The sequence below is a fragment of the Gymnoscopelus braueri genome (genome assembly GCF_963280865.1).
Source record: "Gymnoscopelus braueri genome assembly, chromosome: 19".
NCBI lineage: Eukaryota > Metazoa > Chordata > Actinopteri > Myctophiformes > Myctophidae > Gymnoscopelus > Gymnoscopelus braueri.
Window position 1 is genome coordinate 4121110 of NC_137621.1, and position 25172 is coordinate 4146281.

At 39.4% G+C, this 25172-nt stretch overlaps 1 protein-coding gene across 1 annotated transcript in view; it reads right to left on the bottom strand.

Annotated features, from left to right (window-relative positions):
• The window catches only part of LOC308074159 (uncharacterized protein), a gene marked incomplete at its 3' end in the record, with an annotated part of 9346 nt that extends 1985 nt beyond the window's left edge, over window positions 1–7361 (bottom strand). The window contains exons 1-4 of the mRNA XM_080413492.1: window positions 7291–7361; window positions 3322–3484; window positions 1843–1935; window positions 1413–1754 (exon numbers count right to left, since the gene is read on the bottom strand). Coding sequence (XP_080269618.1) covers window positions 1413–1754; window positions 1843–1935; window positions 3322–3484 — 598 coding nt within the window. The 5' untranslated portion in view covers window positions 7291–7361. The remainder of the gene's footprint in view (window positions 1–1412; window positions 1755–1842; window positions 1936–3321; window positions 3485–7290) is intronic.
• Between the last annotated feature and the right edge of the window lie 17811 nt (window positions 7362–25172).

A 25172-nucleotide genomic window follows, 5' to 3' on the forward strand; every position in this document is an offset into this window, starting at 1 on the left:
AGCAAGACCTTATTTGAGCTTGTAGATCTATTTTTTTTTAACACTTTTGGTATTCGTTTTCGATGTCAATATACTTTTATATAAGTATAATTTTTAATGAATGTATGTTTTCGTACATTGTGGTATTGCTACTTTTACTTAAGTAGAACATCTGAGTACTTCTTCCACCACTGAGTGTATGTATGTTTATAAAGTATGTAAGTATATAAGTATGTCATAAACACAACTCTCTCTATGCCAGTTCATCCTCCCCACACATGTCTGTGTTCCCATAATCTGAGTTCCCAGAAGTTTTCGCCAGCTCTCGCATACAAACGGGAGGGGCGAGGAACTTCTGGGCCAAAGCCCTGGTATTTGTGGGCGGGATGTAACTTACGCTCAGAATCTGAACGGACACGCCTCTTACCGGTCTGAGAGCTGCGCAACTCGTCTAAAAAGTCAGACGAGAGGCAAACAGCAGTACACAACAATGGCGGCCGCAATTTCTCAAGGGGAAATTGCTTCCCGTCGCTCCTATTTACATGCAACACCCACTGCATGTGGATCCCGCCCCCTTTTCTTCATTGGCTGTTGATTTGAATCTGAAAGCAGTGGCCGCGCCCCTGCTGTCCAGGCTTTGAGCCGAAGCCTCCCAGACTAGTGTTTCCATTGCTGTTGTAGCCCCGCCCCCTGTTGATGCTAAAACAATGGCTTCTATTTCAGCATCCCCATTGATGATGTCATTGGTAGGCAGGTTTCTGAACTGTCCACATCCCACCAATGAGACACAGAGTGAGTATCTTATAATGAGCATTAGTGAGGACCAATTATATGAAGATAAGGTTGAACATGGGTAATACTTATTATAATAATAGTAGTCAGGGAGTGGAGGATAAAACTATTAATGTATTATATCAATGGTGTTTTCTAAACCACACATTTACTGAAGTACAATTTTCTGGTATTTTTACTTTACATTTTTTGATACTTCTACTCCACTACATCCTAGAGGCAAATATTGCAGTTTTGTAGTTTTTTTGTCAATTATTTGACAGCTTTAGTTTCTAGATAATGTTTTGTGCACGTGACCCCCCAGAAGATAAGATTTGTGTTAAAAACAATATTCAAACACTTTCAAGATTGTTCAAGAAATATTTAAAAAGTGACGCGCTGTGAGCTTGTATCTGCTATTATTGAGAACCACTGTTCTAAACCACTGTTTTAAATCCTATAGATGTATTAATTGACTATTAATAAATAGTTTTTGTATTATTATTATTATTATATATTGTATTATTGTTCTATGATAGTTGTCATACACCAGCAGTGATGAGTTTACTCAGATTTTCAACCTCTATATCCATTATAATAATTAATAATTTCAGTAAAACACACTTTAATATGTATTCAAAAATGTTAGTATCTTCTCTCACCTGCTGTCTGTCCCTTCAGCTGGTTTACTTCACTTTGTAACTGGTTCTTCTCCCTCACCAAGGTATCATAGTTGGTAGTCAGCTGGTTCTTCTCCCTCATCAACGTCTCGTAGTTGGTAGTCAGCTGGTTCTTCTCAGTCTTCAGCTGGTTCTTCTCAGTCTTCAGCTGGGCATTCTCCTGGGTCAGGGCGTCTTGGTTGGTCTTCAGCTGGTTCTTCTCAGTCTTCAGCTGGTCATTCTCCTGGGTCACGGCGTTGCAGTTGGTCTTCGGTGGGTTATTATCCAGAGTGGTCAGGTTGGTGTCGGTCTTCGGTTCGGCTGAGTGTCTATTGGCTGAATGATCTGCAGACAGAGGACCAAAAGCTGAAGATAAACACAGTTGTTAATGTAATAAGAGCCTGAATTAGACCTTTGACCTCCTGATACTCACAGTCAATGGTCTTGTCTACGGTTCTCACTGCCGTTAGGAGAAACAGCAGCGTAAGACAGACTGCACACGCTCGGACGATAGCTCTCTGGATAACTGCAGGATATTAGTACAATACACTTTATAACTTTAATATGATCAGCTTCTATGTTTCATTTATATTAGTACAATACACTTTATAACTTTAATATGATCATCTTCCATGTTTCATTTCAAACAACACAGAGTGAACTAGAGAAAGTGCTCCGCCAGGTCAGGTAGGTTATTGTGGGCCAGCAATGTTCGAAATTCACCAATCAAGATGGAATACGAAAAGTCGGACAGATCCGTCGTGATCACATGACTACAGAGATAATGTGTATACATATATTTTCGTGATGTTTGGACAAAATCTGTAGGAGTAATATCGACAAATTTGTTTAGAAAAAATCGGCCTCCTGGTGGCGCTATAACAGGACAATTTGAAAAGGGTGGCATGTGTTCCTTAGCCTAGTGGGAATGTGCGTTCAAAGTTTCACGGCAATCGGACGCTGCATTTATGATTTGAGGCATTTTGTTCGAACCAAACCACCCCCTCAAACTTTAGAAGTTTAGATGCTAATCTTAGCCAATCAGGATGGATTATGAAAAATCGGACAAATCAGTGTTGATCACATGACTTAGAGATAAAGTATACCGATTTGAGTGATTTTTGGAAAAAAAATCTGGAGGAGTAACAATATACATAAATGTGTTTTGCAACAATCGGCCTCCTGGTGGCGCTATAACAGGCCAATCTGAAAAATGTAGGGCAGAGGTTCTGCTTTGGCATCCAGGGAGTGTGTGTGTACAGTGTTGCTGCGATCGGGCCAATGGTGCCGGAAATTAGCTGTTCATGGACAGACGAACGAACGGACGGACGGACGGACGGACGGGTTGCAAAACTTAGTCTCGGCCCTGCCTTCGGCCTGGCGGAGACAATAATATTATATAGTACATTTCTGAAGAAAGGTTTAAATGTCTGATGTACAATAATGTAGTTGAATAACCATGTTGTCAATTTACAACATGCAATTATGGCTTTCTCAAAAATGTCACATCATGTAATCCAGTGGTTCTCAAAGTGGGGTCTGGGGACCGCCAGGGGGTCCCTGATGGGGTTCCAGGGGGGCCCAGCAAATTAAGTGAATATAGCATCTGCATCAACATAAGTTTAACCACTTTAACCTTATATACATTGGCTATTTTCAAAAACTCTTGAAAACATTGGAACATTTTGGAATACTTTTTAAAAGCATTTTAACAAAATAAATCTTGTATAGGCGGGAAGGCAAAATACTTTCAGATGGGGATCCACAGCCAAATGCATATTAATTTGGGGGTCTTTGACATGAAAAGCTTTGAGAACCACTGATGTAATCAGTACACCTCCCTGTACATTGATGAAGGTATCATGTAATCAGTAATGTAGTGAGCAGAGAGAGTAAGTATTTTACTGTGTACCTAGATCTCGTGGAGTCTCCTGTGAGCCGGAGCGTCTGCGACGGCGTGGTCTTTCATTAACGTAGTCATGACCCTCACCCTCCTCTTCATTCACCTCCGTGACCCGTTCATCGTCCCTCACTCTCTTCTTTCTGGCTGGCTTGCCAGAAATATCCGTAGACATCTTACGGAACAACACAGAAAAAAAAAAACTCAAGTTAATTTATGAAGTTTATGTTATTAATTGTATTATTTAATAACAGAGGTGGACGAAGTACTCGACCCCAGTACTTGAGTAAGAGTAGAGATAACCAGTGGTGAAAAAAGTACTCAAATGTTTTACTTAAGTAAAAGTATCAATACTGCAATGTAGAAGTACTCTGTTACAAGTAAAAGTCAGGAATTAAAAATCAAAAGTATTAGTATCAAAAAGTATTAGTATAAAAATTTACTTAAAGTACAAAAAGTAAAAGTACTAAAATGTTTGAAAATAGCAGATCTACAAGCTCACAACGTGTCGCATCGCGACTTATTGTGAGCTTGTAGATCGGCTATTTTCAAATAGCCTAGGTATAAAATAGGGCTAAAGTGGTTAAAGTATGTTTCATATCATAATTTATATCTGAAAAGTTACTAGTTACTAAAGTTTTCAAATAGTTGTAGTGGAGTAAAAGTACAATATTTGCCTCTGAGATGTAGTGGAGTAGAAGTAAAAGTATTGGAAATTGGAAATACTCAAGTAAAGTACAAATACCTAAAAAACGTACTTAAGTACAGTACTTAAGTAAATGTACTTAGTTACTTTCCACCACTGGAGATAACCCCGGTCAAATTTACTACAAGTAAAAGTAGCTCAGTCAAAATGTTACTCAAGTAAGAGTAAAATAGTAATTGCTTTTAAATATACTCAAGTATTCAAAGGTACATGCTTTAAAACATACCTAAAGTAAAAGTAAGAGTACATGCTTTTAAAAATACTTAAAGTACCATTAAAAGTAGATGTACATTTCTTAATTTTTATATCGATGAATTGCTGTAATGTTTTCACAATTAATTTATAGGACCTTGTAACTCTTGTCTCAGAGAAGTAACTGCAAAGTATACGTCCAGCTTAACCACCCCAGAGCTGCCTTCCCCTTGGATCTGGTCCTGTTTTAACATAATTTCTCAGTAATATGGCAATGGATTAACTAAGGACCTGTGTCAGTGTACTAACAATGGATTAACTAAGGACCTGTGTCAGTGTACTAACAATGGATTAACTAAGGACTGTGTCAGTGTACTAACAATGGATTAACTAAGAACCTGTGTCAGTGTACTAACAATGGATTAACTAAGGACCTGTGTCAGTGTACTAACAATGGATTAACTAAGGACCTGTGTCAGTGTTCTAACAATGGATTAACTAAGGACCTGTGTCAGTGTCCTAACAATGGATTAACTAAGGACATGTGTCAGTGTCCTAACAATGGATTAACTAAGGACCTGTGTCAGTGTCCTAACAATGGATTAATTAAGGACCTGTGTCAGTGTCCTAACAATGGATTAACTAAGAACCTGTGTCAGTGTCCTAACAATGGATTAACTAAGAACCTGTGTCAGTGTCCTAACAATGGATTAACTAAGGACCTGTGTCAGTGTCCTAACAATGGATTAACTAGGGACCTGTGTCAGTGTCCTAACAATGGATTAACTAAGGACCTGTGTCAGTGTCCTAACAATGGATTAACTAAGGACCTGTGTCAGTGTCCTAACAATGGATTAACTAAGGACCTGTGTCAGTGTTCTAACAATGGATTAACTAAGAACCTGTGTCAGTGTCCTAACAATGGATTAACTAAGGACCTGTGTCAGTGTCCTAACAATGGATTAACTAAGGACCTGTGTCAGTGTCCTAACAATGGATTAACTAAGGACCTGTGTCAGTGTCCTAACAATGGATTAACTAAGGACCTGTGTCAGTGTCCTAACAATGGATTAACTAAGGACCTGGGTCAGTGTCCTAACAATGGATTAACTAAGGACCTGTGTCAGTGTCCTAACAATGGATTAACTAAGGACCTGGGTCAGTGTCCTAACAATGAATTAACTAAGGACCTGTGTCAGTGTCCTAACAAAGCAAGGGGGTCGACTGGAGAAGTGGTCACGTTGACACATCACTCCAATGAACAGACCAAGGGTCATCACCATGCCAGCTTGTGACGAACATTTAGATCAATATTACATTTTTGTCACGGACATACAAAATAACTGGTCAATATTTGTTTACCAGAAACCCAAATGACTCGTAATGTGCCATAGAGTCTATGCCAGTGTGCTACACATTTTAAAACGATTATAGACCCCTAATTAAAATAATGCAAATAAGTATGTTTCCATGTAAAATCCCCAAAGTGCGGCTGGAGCTGTGTTGCCAGAATTTGCAACTAGGTCTATGAAAACCCTAACCTAACCCAAAAACGACTATAATAGAACACATGAGCACTTCAAACCTATATATGTCGGCCATTAAACAATGTGCATATTTAAAATAGCCAATCTACAAGCTCACAACCATTTTACCATTATTTACAAGCAACTTTACCGAAAAACAAGCCCAAAGTGGCTTATAATAGGCAGACCTGGCAACACTGCAGACAGGGAGAAAGGAGTGCGTGAGACTGCATTGGGGATAATGGCTTGCGCAGCCTTCTCTTAAAGGTAATGGCATCTGGCACAGTGATTGGTTTTATTATTGTAACGCCCAAACCACACCTATGCATAATGTAACGGGTAGTGCAGGTGATTTGCGGGTAAGGCAGGTGTCCCAAAACAGCAACTTTTGCAGGGGAACGCCCCCTTCTGCAGTCCTAATTCCCAAAATAGTGGATTTAGCCAGTTCAGCCCTATGCAGTGGTGGAAAAAGTACTCAAATTCTTTACTTAAGTAAAAGTACCAATACTGCAATATAAAAATACTCTGTTACAAGTAAAAGTCCAAATAAAAAATTGACTTGAGTAAAAGTACAAGAGTATTGGCATCAAAATGTACCAAAAGTAAAAGTACTAAATATTTGAAAATAGCAGATCTACAAGCTCACAACGCGTCGCGATGCGACGCGTTGTGAGCTTGTAGATCTGCTATTTTCAAATAGCCTAGGTATAAAATAGGTATGTATAAGTGGTTAATGTATGTTTCATTATATCATAGTGTATATCTGAAAAGTAACTAGTAACTAAAGTTTTCACATAATTGTAGTGGAGTAAAAGTACAATATTTGCCTCTGAGATGTAGTGGAGTAGAAGTAAAAGTATTGGAAATTGGAAATACTCAAGTAAAGTACAAATACCTCAAAATTGTAAGTGCAGTACTTAAGTAAATGTACTTAGTTACTTTCCACCACTGGCCCTATGTCTTTTGTCTCATAAGGCCTGTTCCCAAGTCATTCAACTGATGTCTTGTCTTGTCTGATGTGGTTTAATGTTAATGAGAAAGTCTCAGACCATGCGTAGGTGGTATGATGTAAGGTATGCCAGTGGAACGTTGAAAGAATGTAGGCAGCTATTAGCAAACACTACTTCTAGCATGTCTGTCTTGTCTGGCATCCTCACCTGATGCAATCATGTACGGGTACCAACACAACAAATCTCCTGCAACATATTAATGAGCAAGTCTTCCCGACACTTTACGAGTGACCAAAATCATTCACCCAAATGATTTAAGATACATATTGTGAATATTAAGAATAGATTATGTACACATTATGACCAACATACAAAATGTGCCACGGACACGTTTGTCCGTGTGCTCGAGTAAAAGTTTAATATTTGTCCTGGAAATGTACTAAGTAAGAGTAAGAGTGTATCAAACAAATCTCATACTCAAGTAAAGTACAGATCCTCAGAATCTGTACTTAAGTACAGTACTCACTACTCAAGTACATTTACTCCGTTACAGTCCAACACTGTTTAATCATATTTTTCAAAATAATAATAAAATGATGTTACTCACCTTTGTCCAATATCTGTGTCAAACCACACTGGTGTTCTCTGAGCCGCTGTCTGGTCTAGTCTGTAGTTTTGGCCACACTTATACTGTAGACGTACGTACATGCATATTCATGACGTACACAACATACGCACTGCAAATAGGCTCTTTACCGTCAGAATGGAGGAAGTGACAAACTTCTCAAGAAGTGGCATGCATGTGGTCGCTGACCTCCGATGTCCCGCAGACACAGTTAAAACCGTAACCAATGGCAACAGACATTGAGCAAATTTCGTAGAGCACTGGTTCTCAAAGTGGGGACTGGGGACCTCTGGGGGTCCTTGAGGGGGTTCCAGGGGGTCCCCAGGGAGTCCCCAGCAAAAAGGAGGAACAGTTGAACCACTTGAACACTATATATTTTTATACTTCAGATATTAAGAAAATGCTGATCTACAAGCGCACATGTGAGCTTGTAGATCAGCTATATTCAAAAGATTTGTATACATTTGAAAATGTGTGAAATGGCTCATTCTGCATAATGAGTACTTTATACTTTGAGTACATTTTGATACCAAAACCACTTCAGCCCTATTTCAAATATATCTATATCTACCAGCTCACAAGCTTGTGAGCTGGTAGATCTGCTATTTTCACTATTTCGTAAACGTTTTTTTATGTTTGGAATTGTTTAAGATTTGTTTGAACATTTCAGAATTTTCTTTTGAAAATAATATTAGATTTTGTTCTAAAGAAATGTGACCTTTTTAATTATTGAAAATCTTTTGAATTGTTGTTTTTAAAACATTGTAGGAAACCTAACCCATACAAATGGTCGCGTGACCCAAAAATGGGTCCCGCCCCATTGTTTGGCCACAGTTATACTGTAGACGTACGTACATGCATATTCATGACGTACAAAAACATACGCACTGCAAACAGGCTCTTTACCCTGGGAATTGAGGAAGTGACAAACTTCTCAAGAAGTGGCACGCATGTGGTCACAGACCTCATGCAACAGACATTTAGCAACTTATGTAGAACACTGGTTCTCAATGTGGGTTCTGGGGACCTCCAGGGGTCCTTGAGGGGTTCCAGGGGGTCCCCACCAATTAGTTGAACCACTTGAACACAATTTTGTTATACTTATTAATATTCAAAAATAGCTGATCTACAAGCTCACATGTGAGCTTGTAGAACATCTTTGAATCATTTTGAAATAGTTTTTACCACAGAAATCCGCGGACAAATACATCTGGAGGTCTTTGACATGACAATAATTGAGAACTCGACTCAACTCAAAGTTTATGCATAAAGCACATGTAAAATGACAGAAGCCAACCAAAGTTCTACTGTATTCTAACAAACAAAAGGCCAACAAACAAAATACAACAAAATAAAGTACAACAAAGTAGAAAACTGAATGGAATGCAATTAAAAGAAAAAACTAAACATGAACAGCACACAACATCTAATGTGAAAGAGCAGGTTGTTCCATAGCCTGGGGGCGGCTGCAGAAAAAGCTCCGTCTCCTCTGGTTTTTAGCCTTGTCTTAACCCATTAAGACCGGGAAGGCATCTGTGTCATTTTAAGTTTCCTTTGGCTGTTCAAAAATAGCAGATATACAAGCTCATAGTGTGGCACCGAGTGCCACGCTATGAGCTTGTATATCTGCTAATTAAAAACAAATCGTGAACATCTGTTCAAATCTTTGAATTTTAAAGTGAACATTTGTAACTCAAATCTTATCATTTTGGGTGACCTTGACATGAAAAAACTGTTTGGATTTAGAAGACATTTGTGGAATCCTCAGTTTAATCTTGTATAAAGGTGACTCTCCACCAAACTAATATCTCAAGAACAGATTCTGCGCTTGAATCTGTCGGAGGGGTTCGTCATAACGTGTACGCACTGGCCTACAAGTGGGCGTGCCTTCAGATCAGGAAGCAGGCCGCGTTTTACCCAATCAAATTTAGTGGGCGGGATTTACTGTCTGTGCTCTCGCTTCCCACTGAAAACAAACCGAAACTCATTTAACAATAGCGTCCTCGGAGCAGACAAAACCACGGAAAGATATTCACATTTTAACTTGCTCTTTCATCATAGAAACAAGTGGGCTTATAACCAAAACGATCCATGTTATCTGGGAGAAGTGGTGTTAGTGTTCCGTGTAGAAATATTGTTAGTGGGAATGAAAATATAAGCGCACCACCGGAAGTGGAGCGCTGAGGGCAGACCAAAAACCCTGGTTTCCTTGCGCACGGGTGCTACATTTAGCTCCCCCCAGAGCCAAGTGAAAGAGTAAAAAACAGCAGAGGGCGCTGTTTTTCCTTTTTATTTGGCTTTGGGTTCCCAGATTGCCACCAAACAGACTACTTACAGACATTTAGTTCAGCATAATCAGTCGGCCGACGTGCACATTGCTAATGTGTTAGAGCTAGCAGGCTGGCCTACCAGTGTTGCCAGGTCTGCTTACTACAAGCGACTTTGGGCTTGTTTTCCTGTAAAGTCCCATGTAAATATGCGTAGTTGCTGGTTGCTTTTGTTTTGGCTTATTTCTGAAGTGTAGTTGCTTATTTGGGCTTGCTTTCAATATTCTTTTTGAAAATAGCTAGTGGTGAAACGGGTCACTGGTCACTTCTTTTGGGCTTGTTTTCATAGACCTGGTGGCTTGTTTCACTCACAGAATCTGGCAACAGCAAAGCCAGCTCGGACCAAACTTTTCCCCCTCTCTCTCCCCCCTCTCCTATACCCCACGGCTCTACCAGTCGGCCCAAAGACTGAACATGCTCCGTTTCTCATCGTCGGGTCGATAGAGGCCCGCACCCGATGGAACGACGCTATCCGACAACATGTCCGAGTCTGGACTAAATCGGTGCGTTGGAGAGCTGCCTTAAGATCTGCAAGGAAGCGGGGAGCCAGCCCCTTTGTAACTTTAAAAACAAACATCAAAAGCTTAAAATCCATTCTAAAGCGCACGGGGAGCCAATGTAGCGAGGCCAGAACCGGAGTTACAGAATGTGATCCCGCCTCTTTGTGCCGGTAAGCAGTGGTGAAAAAAGTACTCACTTTTTTTTTACTTAAGTAAAAGTATCAATACTGCAGTGTACAAATACTCTGTTACAAGTAAAAAAAGAGAGCTAGCTGGATCCCTGAACAGACATGCTGGAACGGTCTGACAAGAGATCATAATGTATATAAATGTTCTGTGGCCAGTTGGGGAGGTGGGAAAGACGTATTGACAATATATGCTGTTTTCAGCGTGCCTGAGACAAGGTGAAAGGTGATTTTTTTTTTCCTCTGGGCGACGGCCATGAGTTTAGGAATAAGGTTAGGTTTTAGGCATAGTTTTACTGAGGTTAAAGGAGGAGTTCACCCAAAAAATGACTTATTTTCTATCAATTGCACACCCTATGAAGCCTTGAATCCATGGATTCTTTTTTGTTTTTGTCGCATTCCTAAGCTAATAATTTGATTCCCGTCTCCTACCGGCTAATGTATCCGGTAGGAGACACAAAGTAGATTATTTGTGTCTCCTACCGGAAATACACACGGTCATCAAATTATTGTCTTAGGAATGCCACAAAAACAAAAATAAATCCATGAAATCAAGGCTTCATGGGGTGTGTAATTGATAGAAAATAAGTACTTTTTTGGGTGAACTCCTCCTTTAAGGTTAGGAATAAGGTTAGGTTTAGGCATAGTTTTACTGAGGTTAAGGTTAGGAATAAGGTTGGGTTTAGGCATAGTTTTACTGAGGTTAAGGTTAGGAATAAGGTTAGGTTCAGACATAGTTTTACTGAGGTTAAGGTTAGGAATAAGGTTAGGTTTAGGAATAGTTTTACTGAGGTTAAGGTTAGGAATAAGGTTGGGTTTAGGCATAGTTTTACTGAGGTTAAGGTTAGGAATAAGGTTGGGTTTAGGCATAGTTTTACTGAGGTTAAGGTTAGGAATAAGGTTAGGTTTAGACATAGTTTTACTGAGGTTAAGGTTAGGAATAAGGTTAGGTTTAGACATAGTTTTACTGAGGTTAAGGTTAGGAATAAGGTTAGGTTTAGACATAGTTTTACTGAGGTTAAGGTTAGGAATAAGGTTAGGTTTAGGCATAGTTTTACTGAGGTTAAGGTTAGGAATAAGGTTAGGTTTAGGAATAGTTTTACTGAGGTTAAGGTTAGGAATAAGGTTGGGTTTAGGCATAGTTTTACTGAGGTTAAGGTTAGGAATAAGGTTGGGTTTAGGCATAGTTTTACTGAGGTTAAGGTTAGGAATAAGGTTAGGTTTAGACATAGTTTTACTGAGGTTAAGGTTAGGAATAAGGTTAGGTTTAGACATAGTTTTACTGAGGTTAAGGTTAGGAATAAGGTTAGGTTTAGACATAGTTTTACTGAGGTTAAGGTTAGGAATAAGGTTAGGTTTAGACATAGTTTTACTGAGGTTAAGGTTAGGAATAAGGTTAGGTTTAGACATAGTTTTACTGAGGTTAAGGTTAGGAATAAGGTTAGGTTTAGGCATAGTTTTACTGAGGTTAAGGTTAGGAATAAGGTTAGGTTTAGACATAGTTTTACTGAGGTTATGTTTAGGAATACCTGGTGGCGACCGTTCAGAGGATACCGGATTTGACCGGGTCCGACTAGGTTGTTGTTCTCTCTCATCTGACATAACACATTACACAACATACAATGACAATATATTAATACAAAATAAAACTAAAAACAAAGATGAGATCGAAAATAAAATATGAAGAAACCTTCAGCAGTATCCCCATCTGCATAACATGCAGAGAGAATGAAAGTATATTTGAATGTGCAATAAGTCATTAAGGCTTATAAATGTAATTTATAGCCATTTAGCTAGCGCAAAATACCATATACTTACCTTATACTGTATATCGTTGCTGTCGGGCAGAAACCTCTTATCTCCATATTTTATTGTGCTTTTTCATAAATTAATGCCCTACTTAATCATACTACAGCGTCACACAAAAGCCTCAAAAGTAGCAGATCTACAAGCTCCAAACGTCCTGCTTCGAGTGGCGTTTGGAGCTGGTCGATCTGATACTTTTGCAATTTTTTTATTTCAATCCTGAAAAAGTAACTGTTTTGAACACATGAGGTTTCCACCCGACAGAGACAATAGCAGCAATAGTAACAGTACATAGTATTTTATACTAAAGCATCAGCAGTCACATCAACATGACACATGTGCAAGATAAGTCGTATCTATATATGAATAATACTAGAAGTTCAGCATCTAGCGTGCCGTAGCGTCCACTTCGCATCGCAGATCCACCTCACGGCTACGTTGCACCAGTCATCCAACTGATATGTCCATATATGGAGAAGAAATACTGCTGCTTATTATTCAACGTGTTGCGTCGCGCTCTCTGTGTGTTTGTTATCAACGTACTACCCCTCCCCCATTGTGTACAGTCCTTTTTATACATTTTGAAATGGGACATTCTGCACAATGAGTACTTTTACTTTTGGTACTTTAAGTACATTTTGAATACCTTACTTTTGTATTTCTACACAGCAGTACTGATACTTTTACTCAAGTAAAACAAATTAGTACTTTTTCCACCACTGTTCAGAACGCTGCTGCTCGAGTCCTTACTAATACCAAGAAAGTGGAGCTTATCTAGATCCCTACCCTGGCTCCCTGTATGTAAAAAACATATATATATGTTAGAGGGAGTAATAGCCATGGATACACGACGGTCGACTTTCACGACCGTCATGGATGAACTTCAACTTGGTGTTTGCACTTTCTCCATTTACCCGTATCATCTGTATTGTTCAATAAAAAGTATTTTAATCCGATCGGTGGCCATTTTCACTGCATTTTCAAGTGCGCAACCTATCGGTTGGGAGGTGTATTGCACTCTGATACATTATAACTTTATGAAAAAATGGCCACCAATCAGATTAAAATGCTTTTCATTGAACAATACAGAATATACGGGTACTTCTGAGAGGCCCGTGCATAATTGTAACATCCTTGGCCATGGGGTAAGCACTTTATATTTGAAATCTGAATGTTTATATAGATGTACGGATTGTAAATGGAGAAAGTGCAAACACCAGGTTGAAGTTAATCCATGACTGTAAGTGTTCATGTACCACAGGGTAAGACTACAGTAGCAGTTAATAAATAGACAAACAAATGAATTAACATACTTTAACGTGCGGAATCCGAAACAGGCAGCGCTGTGATTCTGAATTTTGTTATGATTACGGTGATTAGTATTATTGACACCACCTGGGCGGGTTAGGCGTGTTACTTTCCCGACGTTAAGCTGTGTATGTGTTCAACAACAAAGCCATGCAGCCTTGCAGTTTAAGCGCATATTTCAGCTTGGGAAAAGAACCCTCCAACGGTTTTGGGTACGTGGAATCTGTTGCTGGTTCATATTTACCATTGCGTTATCATGGTATTCCTATTCTTGATATCATATTGCAAATGAAGTGTGCGGGCGAAATAACATTGACAGCTGCCATAGCTGCCATAGCTGAGTGGTTAGTGAGCCCACCTAGGGAGCCAGAGGCCCTGGTTGCCCCAGGTACGATTCCAGGCCAGGCCAGCAAATGTGTCGATGAAATTAAATTTGTCCCTGAGCAAGACTCTTAACCCCTAATTGCTCACAGGCCCTCATTGGAAACAAGACCGCAAGAACTTTCATGAACGGACCTGTTAAAGGAATTATCCTTATCCTTAGCTATGACAGGTGACGAAAGCTTGCCAGCTTAATATGCCAGCTTGTCCAATGCTAAGTTAGCATTGGACAATCGCTTTTGGGGTGGGGTTTAGCGTAGGGTCCATTACTGGTTATACTGGCATAAGTGAGAGCCAGAGGATTTTTATTTTTAAACGTTTATATTTAATGTAGCCACTTAATTTAAGTCCCCTCACATCTGTATGTAAATGACCTCATGCACATAATCCTTTCTCCTATTCAGGCATCCTATGCTGTTTAGTGTTTATACACCTTGGAGCATGTAGCATAATGTCACACATAGATAACAATCATTGTACCATCACATACAGTAGTTCTGGCTCAGAAAACAAGGGCAAAAAAGGAAAAGAAAGATAAAATGACCTCAAAGGCAAAAAAAGGGAAGAGACCAATACTGCCTTCGTCAGGGTGACTAGTCTGTCTAGTCTCCCTGACGAAGGCAAAGTTTCCCCAACACGTAGGTGTATTTTTTAGGGTCGACGTAAACATGATTAATTGCAGTGCGGTGGAAAAAGTAAAAGAACATTTTTACTTGGGTAAAAGTATCAACACTGCAATGCAGAAGTACTCTGTTACAGGTCCAAGTCTGGAATACCAAATTCAAAAAGTATTGGTATCAAAATGTACTTAAAGTACCAAAAGTAAAAGTACTAAAATGTTTGAAAATAACAGATCTACAAACTCACAATGCGTCGCATCGTGAGCTTGTAGATCAGCTATTTTCAAATAGCCTTGGTTTAAAATAGGGCTAACGTGGTTAATGCATGTTTTATAACCTAATCATTTATATCTGCAAAGTAACTACTAACTAAAGTTTTCAATTAATTTTAGTGAAGTAAAAGTACAATATTTGCCTCTGAGATGAGATGTAGTGGAGTAGAAGTAAAAGTATAGACAATTGGAAATACTCCAGTAAAGGAAAAGTACCTCAAAATTGTACTTAAGTACAGTACTTGAGTACATTTACCTAGTTACTTTACACCACTGATTAATTGCCAAATTTCCAAATGTGGTTTCACTTCCTAAAATGTGACACTTGCTTCAGCCTACGTGTGTGTGTGTGTGTGTGTGTGTGTGTGTGTGTGTGTGTGTGTGTGTGTGTGTGTGTGTGTGTGTGTGTGTGTGTGTGTGTGTGTGTGTGTGTGTGTGTGTGTGTGTGTGTGTGTGTGTGTGTGTGTGTGTGTGTGTGTGTGTGTGCACATGTTCAGAAGGCAGTTGGTTGGCCAATATGCTCTTTACCACAACATGTACAGTGTATATATATATAAATAAATATACGTGAGAATTGAGGAAGTAACAAACATATCTGTCTTCTCAAGAAGTGGCACACATGTGGTCGCTGACCTCCTATGTCTCACAGACAGAGTTAAAACGGTAACCAATGGCAACAGACATTTAGCAAATTATGAACAGGGCACTGATTCTCAAACTGGAGGTCCGGAGACCTCCAGGGTCCTTGAGGGGGAACCGACTGAACATGGAACATGCATCCACTCTCTTTGGGAGTTGGTCTTGTGTGCTACTCAGCGGTAGGCTAGGTGTCACCGTCAGCTTCACCAGCCAAGTCAGCCTTGTGTCTGGCGGGCTGGCTTGAGCGTTCCCTTCCCCCCTCTCTGGTCACTGGCCTTATAGCGTCTGGCGGGGGCCAGGCTCTGGGTAACGTCTTGCGCCCGATCATTTAGCGGCGGATGGCGTCTGGCTGTCCGGCCGCCCCAGGGGTTGTAAATATTCAAATTGAACATACTTGTAAATATTTTAAATACAGTATGTTCTGGGTCGGAGCCCACTGGTGTTGGCTCTGGGGTTCTGGGACTGCTTCACTTCCTCACGAGGTGTCTTACAGAGTCCCCCATACACATGAAATATGTTGGGTGGAGAGATAGTCTCGATACGATAGTGAACGTTCGGTTACGCTGTAACCTTTGTCCTCTGAGTGAAGAGACTATCTCTCCACCTCGATGTCGCTGGGCAGCGGTGTCGAGCAAAGTAAAACCAGTGTAATCACACACACCTGGGCCTTATATACCCGTACGTGCCAGTAGGACCGGTGTGTCTTAAAGAAATATCCACGTTTTAAGCGAGGTGGGGTCATTCCCCATACATATGAAATATGTTGGATAGAGAGAAGGAGCCCTATTTTCGCCGGTGCGTTATCCATTATCCCTAAACTTCTTTGCCATTTTTTGCCATTTTTTAAAACATTTTCAAATAGTTCAACTATATAGTTTAATAGTTCAACTGTATAGTTTAACTAACTACATTGACACGTTGTGAGCTTGTAGATTGGCTATTTGAAAATGTTTTTGAAAATAGTAAAAAATGACAAAGAAGTTTAGGGATAATGGGTAAGACACCGGCAAAAATAGAGCCCATAGTCTCTCCACTCAGAGAACAAAGGTCACAGGTTAACTGAACGTTTCTTGAGGCACGACACTGATAATTTACCTTGCTGACTGTAAATCACTCTGGATAAGAGCATCTGCTACATGCTTACAATATAATTGTACTTTTGTTTTTTAAAATATAATAACTAGGGGTGCAACAAACTAATTGATTTAATTGATTATATAAAACAAACACAAAAGTAATAAAACAATTCTTAACAATCATCTCTATTTTGGGCATGTCATCATAGGTGAAAATGTTCAACACATTTAAAATAATGAAAAACAAGATGTACAAGTCATTTTACATTGGTATTTGAAGTATTATTTGACATGGGCAACTGGCGGCCCAGTGTGTGTGTGTGTGTGTGTGTGTGTGTGTGTGTGTGTGTGTGTGTGTGTGTGTGTGTGTGTGTGTGTGTGTGTGTGTGTGTGTGTGTGTGTGTGTGTGTGTGTGTGTGTGTGTGTGTGTGTGTGTGTGTGTGTGTGTGTGTGTTGTGTGTGTGAATATATATATTTATTTTTTTTCAAGCGAACATCTTTAACTCAAATCTTTGCTTCTGGGGGTCCCTGGAACAAAACAGTGTTATGGTAGTCGGCGGCCAAATATATGTTATGTGTTTCGTATTTAAATATTTGTACATGTAATTTCTACATTTTGGTTTTACGACTTTTACTAACAAACTGTAGTAGGCCTACTTCTTCTTCCACCATGCTAAGCCAGACAGTATCAGCAGCAGTAAGAGTCATGTGACAACATCGATGTGAACCAGGAAGTCAGTCCAGAAGAACATCACAAAAAAACAAACGTAGCTTTTGTTCCTTGAAGTCTGTTTCATTGTGTGTCTCTTAACAGTGTTATCATGGTGTGTGTGTGTGTGTGTGTGTGTCTCTTATCAGTGTGTTATCATGGTGTGTGTTAGCTCCGACGGAACCTCTCCCTCCGCTGTATAGCTCCGAGATGAGGTTCCTCGTTTGTTTCTGCCGTTTGCGGTCGACATTGTCGCACATTTTCCACTTTACATGTTTCTTACCCCTTTTTGCACATTGTATCCAAAAAGTAAAGCATTTCCGCCACTCTCTCAGATGTTTTAAGTTCTAGCGGACCATAAAAGCTATCCAACGAGTTGAAAAAGGATTTAATTTGCCTTCTGTCTTCATCCGGTTGGGTTTAGGCATAGTTTTACTGAGGTTAAGGTTAGGAATAAGGTTAGGTTCAGACATAGTTTTACTGAGGTTAAGGTTAGGAATAAGGTTAGGTTTAGACATAGTTTTACTGAGGTTAAGGTTAGGAATAAGGTTGGGTTTAGGCATAGTTTTACTGAGGTTAAGGTTAGGTTCAGGCATAGTTTTATTGAGGTTAAGGTTAGGAATAAGGTTAGGTTTAGGCATAGTTTTACTGAGGTTAAGGTTAGGAATAAGGTTGGGTTTAGGCACAGTTTTACTGAGGTTAAGGTTAGGTTTAGGCATAGTTTTATTGAGGTTAAGGTTAGGAATAAGGTTAGGTTTAGGCATAGTTTTACTGAGGTCAAGGTTAGGAATAAGGTTGGGTTTAGGCATAGTTTTACTGAGGTTAAGGTTAGGTTTAGGCATAGTTTTATTGAGGTTAAGGTTAGGAATAAGGTTAGGTTTAGGCATAGTTTTACTGAGGTCAAGGTTAGGAATAAGGTTGGGTTTAGGCATAATTTTACTGAGGTTAAGGTTAGGTTTAGGCATAGTTTTATTGAGGTTAAGGTTAGGAATAAGGTTGGGTTTAGGCATAGTTTTACTGAGGTTAAGGTTAGGAATAAGGTTAGGTTTAGACATAGTTGTACTGAGGTTAAGTTAAGGAATAAGGTTAGGTTTAGACATAGTTTTACTGAGGTTAAGGTTAGGAATAAGGTTGGGTTTAGGCATAGTTCTACTGAGGTTAAGGTTAGGAATAAGGTTGGGTTTAGGTATAGTTTTACTGAGGTTAAGGTTAGGAATAAGGTTGGGTTTAGGCATAGTTTTACTGAGGTTAAGTCTAGGAATACCTGGTGGCGACCGTTCAGAGGTTACCGGATTTGACCGGGTCCGACTAGGTTGTTGTTCTCTCTCGTCTGACATAACACATTACACAACATACAATGACAATAATATTAATACAAAATAAAACAAAATCGAAATCGAAAATAAAATATGAAGAAACCTTCAGCAGTATCTCCATCTGCATAACATGCCGAGAGAATGAAAGTATATTTGAATGTGCAATACGTCATTAAGACTTAAAAAAATTATTTATAGCCATTTAGCTAGCGCAAAATACCAGCATAAAACACTTATACTGTATATCGTTGCTGTCGGGCAGAAACCTCTTATCTCCATATTTGATTGTGCTTTTTCATAAATTAACGCCCTACTTAATCATACTACAGCGTCACACAAAAGCCTCAAAAGTAGCAGATCTACAAGCTCCAAACGTCCTGCTTCGAGTGGCGTTTGGAGCTGGTTGATCTGATACTTTTGCAAATTTTTTATTTCAATCGTGAAAAGTAACTGTTTTGAACACATGAGGTTTCCACCCGACAGAGACAATAGCAGCAATAGTAATAGTACATAGTATTTTATACTAAAGCAGCAGCAGTCACATCAACATGACACATGGGCAAGATAACTCGTATCTATATATGAATAATACTAGAAGTTCAGCATCTAGCGTGCAGATCCACCTCACAGCTACGTTGCACCAGTCATCCAACTGATATGTCCATATATGGAGAAGAAATACTGCTGCTTATTATTCAACGTGTTGCGTCGCGCTCTCTGTGTGTTTGTTATCAACGTACTACCCCTCCTCCATTGTGTACAGTCCTTTTTATACATTTTGAAATGGGACACTCTGCACAATGAGCACTTTTACTTTTGGTACTTTAAGTACATTTTGAATACCTTACTTTTGTATTTCTACACAGCAGTATTGATACTTTTATCAAGTAAAAAAAAATAGTACTTTTTCCACCACTGTTCAGAACGCTGCTGCTCGAGTCCTTACTAATACCAAGAAAGTGGAGCTTATCTAGATCCCTACACTGGCTCCCTGTATGTCAAAAAAAAAAATGTTAGAAGGAGTGATAGCCATGGATACACGACGGTCGACTTTCACGACCGTCATGGATGAACTTCAACTTGGTGTTTGCACTTTTTCCATTTACGGCCCGTACATCTACATAAACGTTCATATTTCAAACATAAAGCCCTTACCCCATGGCCACGAATGTTACATTTATGTACGGGCTCTCAGAAGTACCCGTATCATCTGTATTGTTCAAGAAAAAGCATTTTAATCCGATCGGTGGCCATTTTCACTGCATTTTCAAGTGCGCAACCCTATCAGTTGGGAGGTGTATTACACTCTGATACATTATAACTTTATGAAAAAATGGCCACCAATCAGATTAAAATGCTTTTCATTGAACAATACAGAATATACGGGTACTTCTGAGAGGCCCATGCATAATTGTAACATCCTTGGCTATGGGGTAAGCACTTTAGATTTGAAATCTGAATGTTTATATAGATGTACGGATCGTAAATGGAGAAAGTGCAAACACCAGGTTGAAGTTAATCCATGACTTTAAGTTTTCATGTACCGCAGGGTAAGACTACAGTAGCAGTTAATAAATAGACAAACAAATGAATTAACATACTTTAACGTGCGGAATCCGAAACAGGCAGCGCTGTGATTCTGAATTTTGTTATGATTACAGTGATTAGCATTATTGACACCACCTGGGCGTGTTAGGCGTGTTACTTTCCCGACGTTAAGCTGTGTATGTGTTGGAACAACACAGCCATGCAGCCTTGCAGTTTAAGCACATATTTCAGCTTGGGAAAAGAACCCTCCAACGGTTTTGGGTACGTGGAATCTGTTGCTGGTTCATATTCACCATTGCGTTATCATGGTATTCCTATTCTTGATATCATATTGCAAATGAAGTGTGCGGGCGAAATAACATTGACAGCTGCCATAGCTGAGTGGTTAGTGAGCCCACCTAGGGAGCCAGAGGCCCTGGTTGCCCCAGGTACGATTCCAGGCCAGGCCAGCAAATGTGTCGATGAAATTAAATTTGTCCCTGAGCAAGACTCTTAACCCCTAATTGCTCACAGGCCCTCATTGGAAACAAGACCGCAAGAACTTTCATGAACGGACCTGTTAAAGGAATTATCCTTATCCTTAGCTATGACAGGTGACGAAAGCTTGCCAGCTTAATATGCCAGCTTGTCCAATGCTAAGTTAGCATTGGACAATCGCTTTTGGGGTGGGGTTTAGCGAAGGGTCCATTACTGGTTATACTGGCAAAAGTGAGAGCCAGAGGATTTTTCTTTTTAAACATTTATATTTTATGTAGCCACTTAATTTAAGTCCCCTCACATCTGTATGTAAATGACCTCATGCACATAATCCTTTCTCCTATTCAGGCATCCTATGCTGTTTAGTGTTTTATACACCTTGGAGCATGTAGCATAATGTCACACATAGATAACAATCATTGTACCATCACATACAGTAGTTCTGGCTCAGAGAACAAGGGCAAAAAAGGAAAAGAAAGATAAAATGACCTCAAAGACAAAAAAAGGGAAGAGACCAACACTGCCTTCGTCAGGGTGACTAGTCTGTCTAGTCTCCCTGACGAAGGCAAAGTTTCCCCAACACGTAGGTGTATTTTTTAGGGTCGACGTAAACCTGATTAATTGCAGTGGTGGAAAAAGTAAAACAAATGTTTTACTTGGGTAAAAGTATCAACACTAATTACTGGTGTGTGTGTGTGTGTGTGTGTGTGTGTGTGTGTGTGTGTGTGTGTGTGTGTGTGTGTGTGTGTGTGTGTGTGTGTGTGTGTGTCTCTTAACAGTGTGTTATCATGGTGTGTGTGTCTCTTAACAGTGTGTTATCATGGTGTGTGTCTCTAACTGCCAGAATTATTTTCATATATTTTTGTAGCCAGTGCCAGAGTTTTTCATTGGTTTTTCATTCAAAAAAGTACTCAGGAGCCGAAATACAACTTTTTTAAGTTAACAAGGAAGTGGATAGGAGTCTAGATCTTCAACTAATCATATCTCCTTGGTCTTTGGGTGAAATTGGAAAAAAAAAACATTAAAAAAAAAATATATATATATATATATATATATATATATATATATTTTTTTTCACTTCACGTAGATCTACGCGATTGGCACGTGGCGGCTTTAAAGCGGTTCGCGTAGATCTACGTGATTGGCAGTCAATGTGTGTTATCATGGTGTGTGCGTGTCTCTTAACATAAGGAAATAAGGACCAGAGTAATTACTGGTTATACTGGCATAAGGGCCAGAGTAATTACTGGTTATACTGGCATAAGGGCCAGAGTAATTACTGGTTGTACTGGCATAAGGGCCAGAGTAATTACTGGTTATACTGGCATAAGGGCCAGAGTAATTACTGGTTGTACTGGCATAAGGACCAGAGTAATTACTGGTTATACTGGCATAAGGACCAGAGTAATTACTGGTTGTACTGGCATAAGGGCCAGAGTAATTACTGGTTATACTGGCATAAGGACCAGAGTAATTACTGGTTATACTGGCATAAGGACCAGAGTAATTACTGGTTATACTGGCATAAGGACCAGAGTAATTACTGGTTATACTGGCATAAGGACCAGAGTAATTACTGGTTATACTGGCATAAGGACCAGAGTAATTACTGGTTATACTGGCATAATGACCAGAGTAATTACTGGTTATACTGGCATAAGGACCAGAGTAATTACTGGTTATACTGGCATAAGGACCAGAGTAATTACTGGTTATACTGGCATAAGGACCAGAGTAATTACTGGTTATACTGGCATAAGGACCAGAGTAATTACTGGTTATACTGGCATAAGGGCCAGAGTAATTACTGGTTATACTGGCATAAGGACCAGAGTAATTACTGGTTATACTGGCATAAGGACCAGAGTAATTACTGTTTATACTGGCATAAGGACCAGAGTAATTACTGGTTATACTGGCATAAGGGCCAGAGTAGTTACTGGTTATACTGGCATAAGGGCCAGAGTAATTACTGGTTGTACTGGCATAATGACCAAAGTACTTACTGGTTATACTGGCATAAGGACCGGAGTAATTACTGGTTATACTGGCATAAGGGCCAGAGTAATTACTGGTGATACTGGCATAAGGGCCAGAGTAATTACTGGTTGTACTGGCATAAGGACCAGAGTAATTACTGGTTATACTGGCATAAGGGCCAGAGTAATTACTGGTTATACTGGCATAAGGGCCAGAGTAATTACTGGTTATACTGGCATAAGGAGCAGAGTAATTACTGGTTATACTGGCATAAGGACAAGAGTAATTACTGGTTATACTGGCATAAGTGAGAGCCATAGGATTTTTCTTTTTAACTCATTCTTTGCCAGACACATTTCTGGCTGTGTGATCCCAGTGCCAGGATTTTGCGATTTTCTTACCTTTTCAAGTAGTCACAAAATATTTATCTCCAGTGTGATCGATCCCCTGATGGTGGCTAATCACGGACGGTTCACTGTGCTTCTGTGAGAAAAAAATAACAATGTCATCTCGATTCCCGTTCGCTTGTTATACCCAGTTGAAAATAGCATGTTTCGCTGAAAAATACATGGCAAAACACAGGAGCAGAGATTCACAATATGTCCCTAATATTTTAACAGGGAAGTGAATGGAGCATTAAATCTTTGGATCACGTTATCTCCTGGTTCTTTTTTTTTTTTTTTTTTTTAGAGACGTCAAAAGACGTCATTGACAGGGAATGAGTTAAACATTTATATTTTATGTGGGCCAATTAATTTAAGTCCCCTCACATCTGTATGTAAATTACCTCCTACACACAATCCTTCCTCCTATTCAGGCCTCCTATGCTGTTTAGTGTTTTATACACCATGGAGCATGTAGCATGATGTCACACATAGATAACAATCATTGTACCATCACATACAGTAGTTCTGGCTCAGAGAACAAGGGCAAAAAAGGAAAAGAAAGATGAATTGACCTCAAAGGCAAAAAAAGGGAAGAGACCAACACTGCCTGCGTCAGGGTGACTAGTCTGTCTAGTCTCCCTGACGAAGGCAAAGTTTCCCCAACACGTAGGTGTATTTTTTTAGGGTCGACGTAAACATGATTAATTGCAGCGGTGGAAAAAGTTCTCAAATGTTTTACTTAAGTAAAAGTATCAATACTGCAATGTAGAAGTACTCTGTTACAAGTAAAAGTGCGGAATTCAAAATTTACTTGAGTAAAAGTACAAAAGTATTGGTATCAAAATGTACTTAAAGTACCAAAAGTAACAATACTAAAATGTTTGAAAATAGCAGATCTACAAGCTCAGCTTGTAGATCGGCTATTTTCAAATAGTTTAGGTATAAAATAGGGCTAATTTATGTTTTTTTAACGTAATAATTTGTATCTGCAAAGTAACTAGTAACTAAAGTTTTTAAATAATTGTAGCGGAGTAAAAGTACAATATTTGCCTCTGAGATGTAGTGGAGTAAAAGTATAGACCATTGGAAATACCCCAGTAAAGTAAAAGTACTTCAAAATTGTACTTAAGTACCATACTTGAATAAGTGTACTTAGTTACTTTACGCCACTGACTGATTGCAATTTCCAAATGGGGTTTCACTTCCTAAAATATCATGTGACACTTGCCCCCCCTCCCCCCCCCCCCCCACAGAAGGACCCCTGGGGCCCCCCGGAACCCCACTTTGAGAAGCACTGAACTAATACATGTACAGTATGTAACGCTCAGGGCTCAATACACCATGGAGCATGTAGCATAATGTCACACATAACAATCATTGTACAATCATAGACAGTAGTTCTGCCTCAGAGAATAAGGGCAAAAAAGGAAAAGAAAGCTACCATAACCTCAAAGGCAAAAAAAGGAAGAGCCCAACACTGCCTGCGTCAGAGTGACTAGTCTGTCTAGTCTCCCTGACGAAGGCAAAGTTTCCCCAACACGTAGGTGTATTTTTTTAGGGTCGACGTAAACATGATTAATTGCAGTGGTGGAAAAAGTTCTCAATACTACAATGTAGAAGTACTCTGTTACAAGTAAAAGTCCGGAATTAAAAATTTACTTGAGTAAAAGTAAAAAAGTATTGGTATCAAAATGTACTTAAAGTACCAAAAGTAACAATACTAAAATGTTTGAAAATAGCAGATCTACAAGCTCACAACGCGTCGCTTGGCGACGCATTGTGAGCTTGTAGATCGGCTATTTTCAAATAGCTTAGGTATAAAATAGGGCTAATTTATGTTTTATAACGTAATAATTTGTATCTGCAAAGTAACTAGTAACTAAAGTTTTTAAATAATTGTAGTGGAGAAAAAGTACAATATTTGCCTCTGAGATGTAGTGGAGTAGAAGTAAAAGTATAGACGATTGGAAATACCCCGTACAGTACAATACTTGAATAAGTGTACTTAGTTACTTTACACCACTGACTGATTGCAATTTCCAAATAGGGTTTCACTTCCTAAAATATCATTTGACACTTGCCTCAGCCTACAGCCATGCACGGTGCGTGCGTGCGTACGTGCGTGTGTGTGCATATGTGTCTGCGTCATTTAGGGAAGTGAAAACTGCTAGCAATGGTGATTACCTCATCAGCCCGCCCGCCCGTTCGTCCGTGGGTGTTTAAACTTAGTGTTTAAACTTATGGGTCCATTTGCTTCCATCCTCTCAGAGTATCTTGGTACACTCTTTAATAAACAGTCTCTTTAATAGCTCTTTAATAAACAGTCATTCTCAG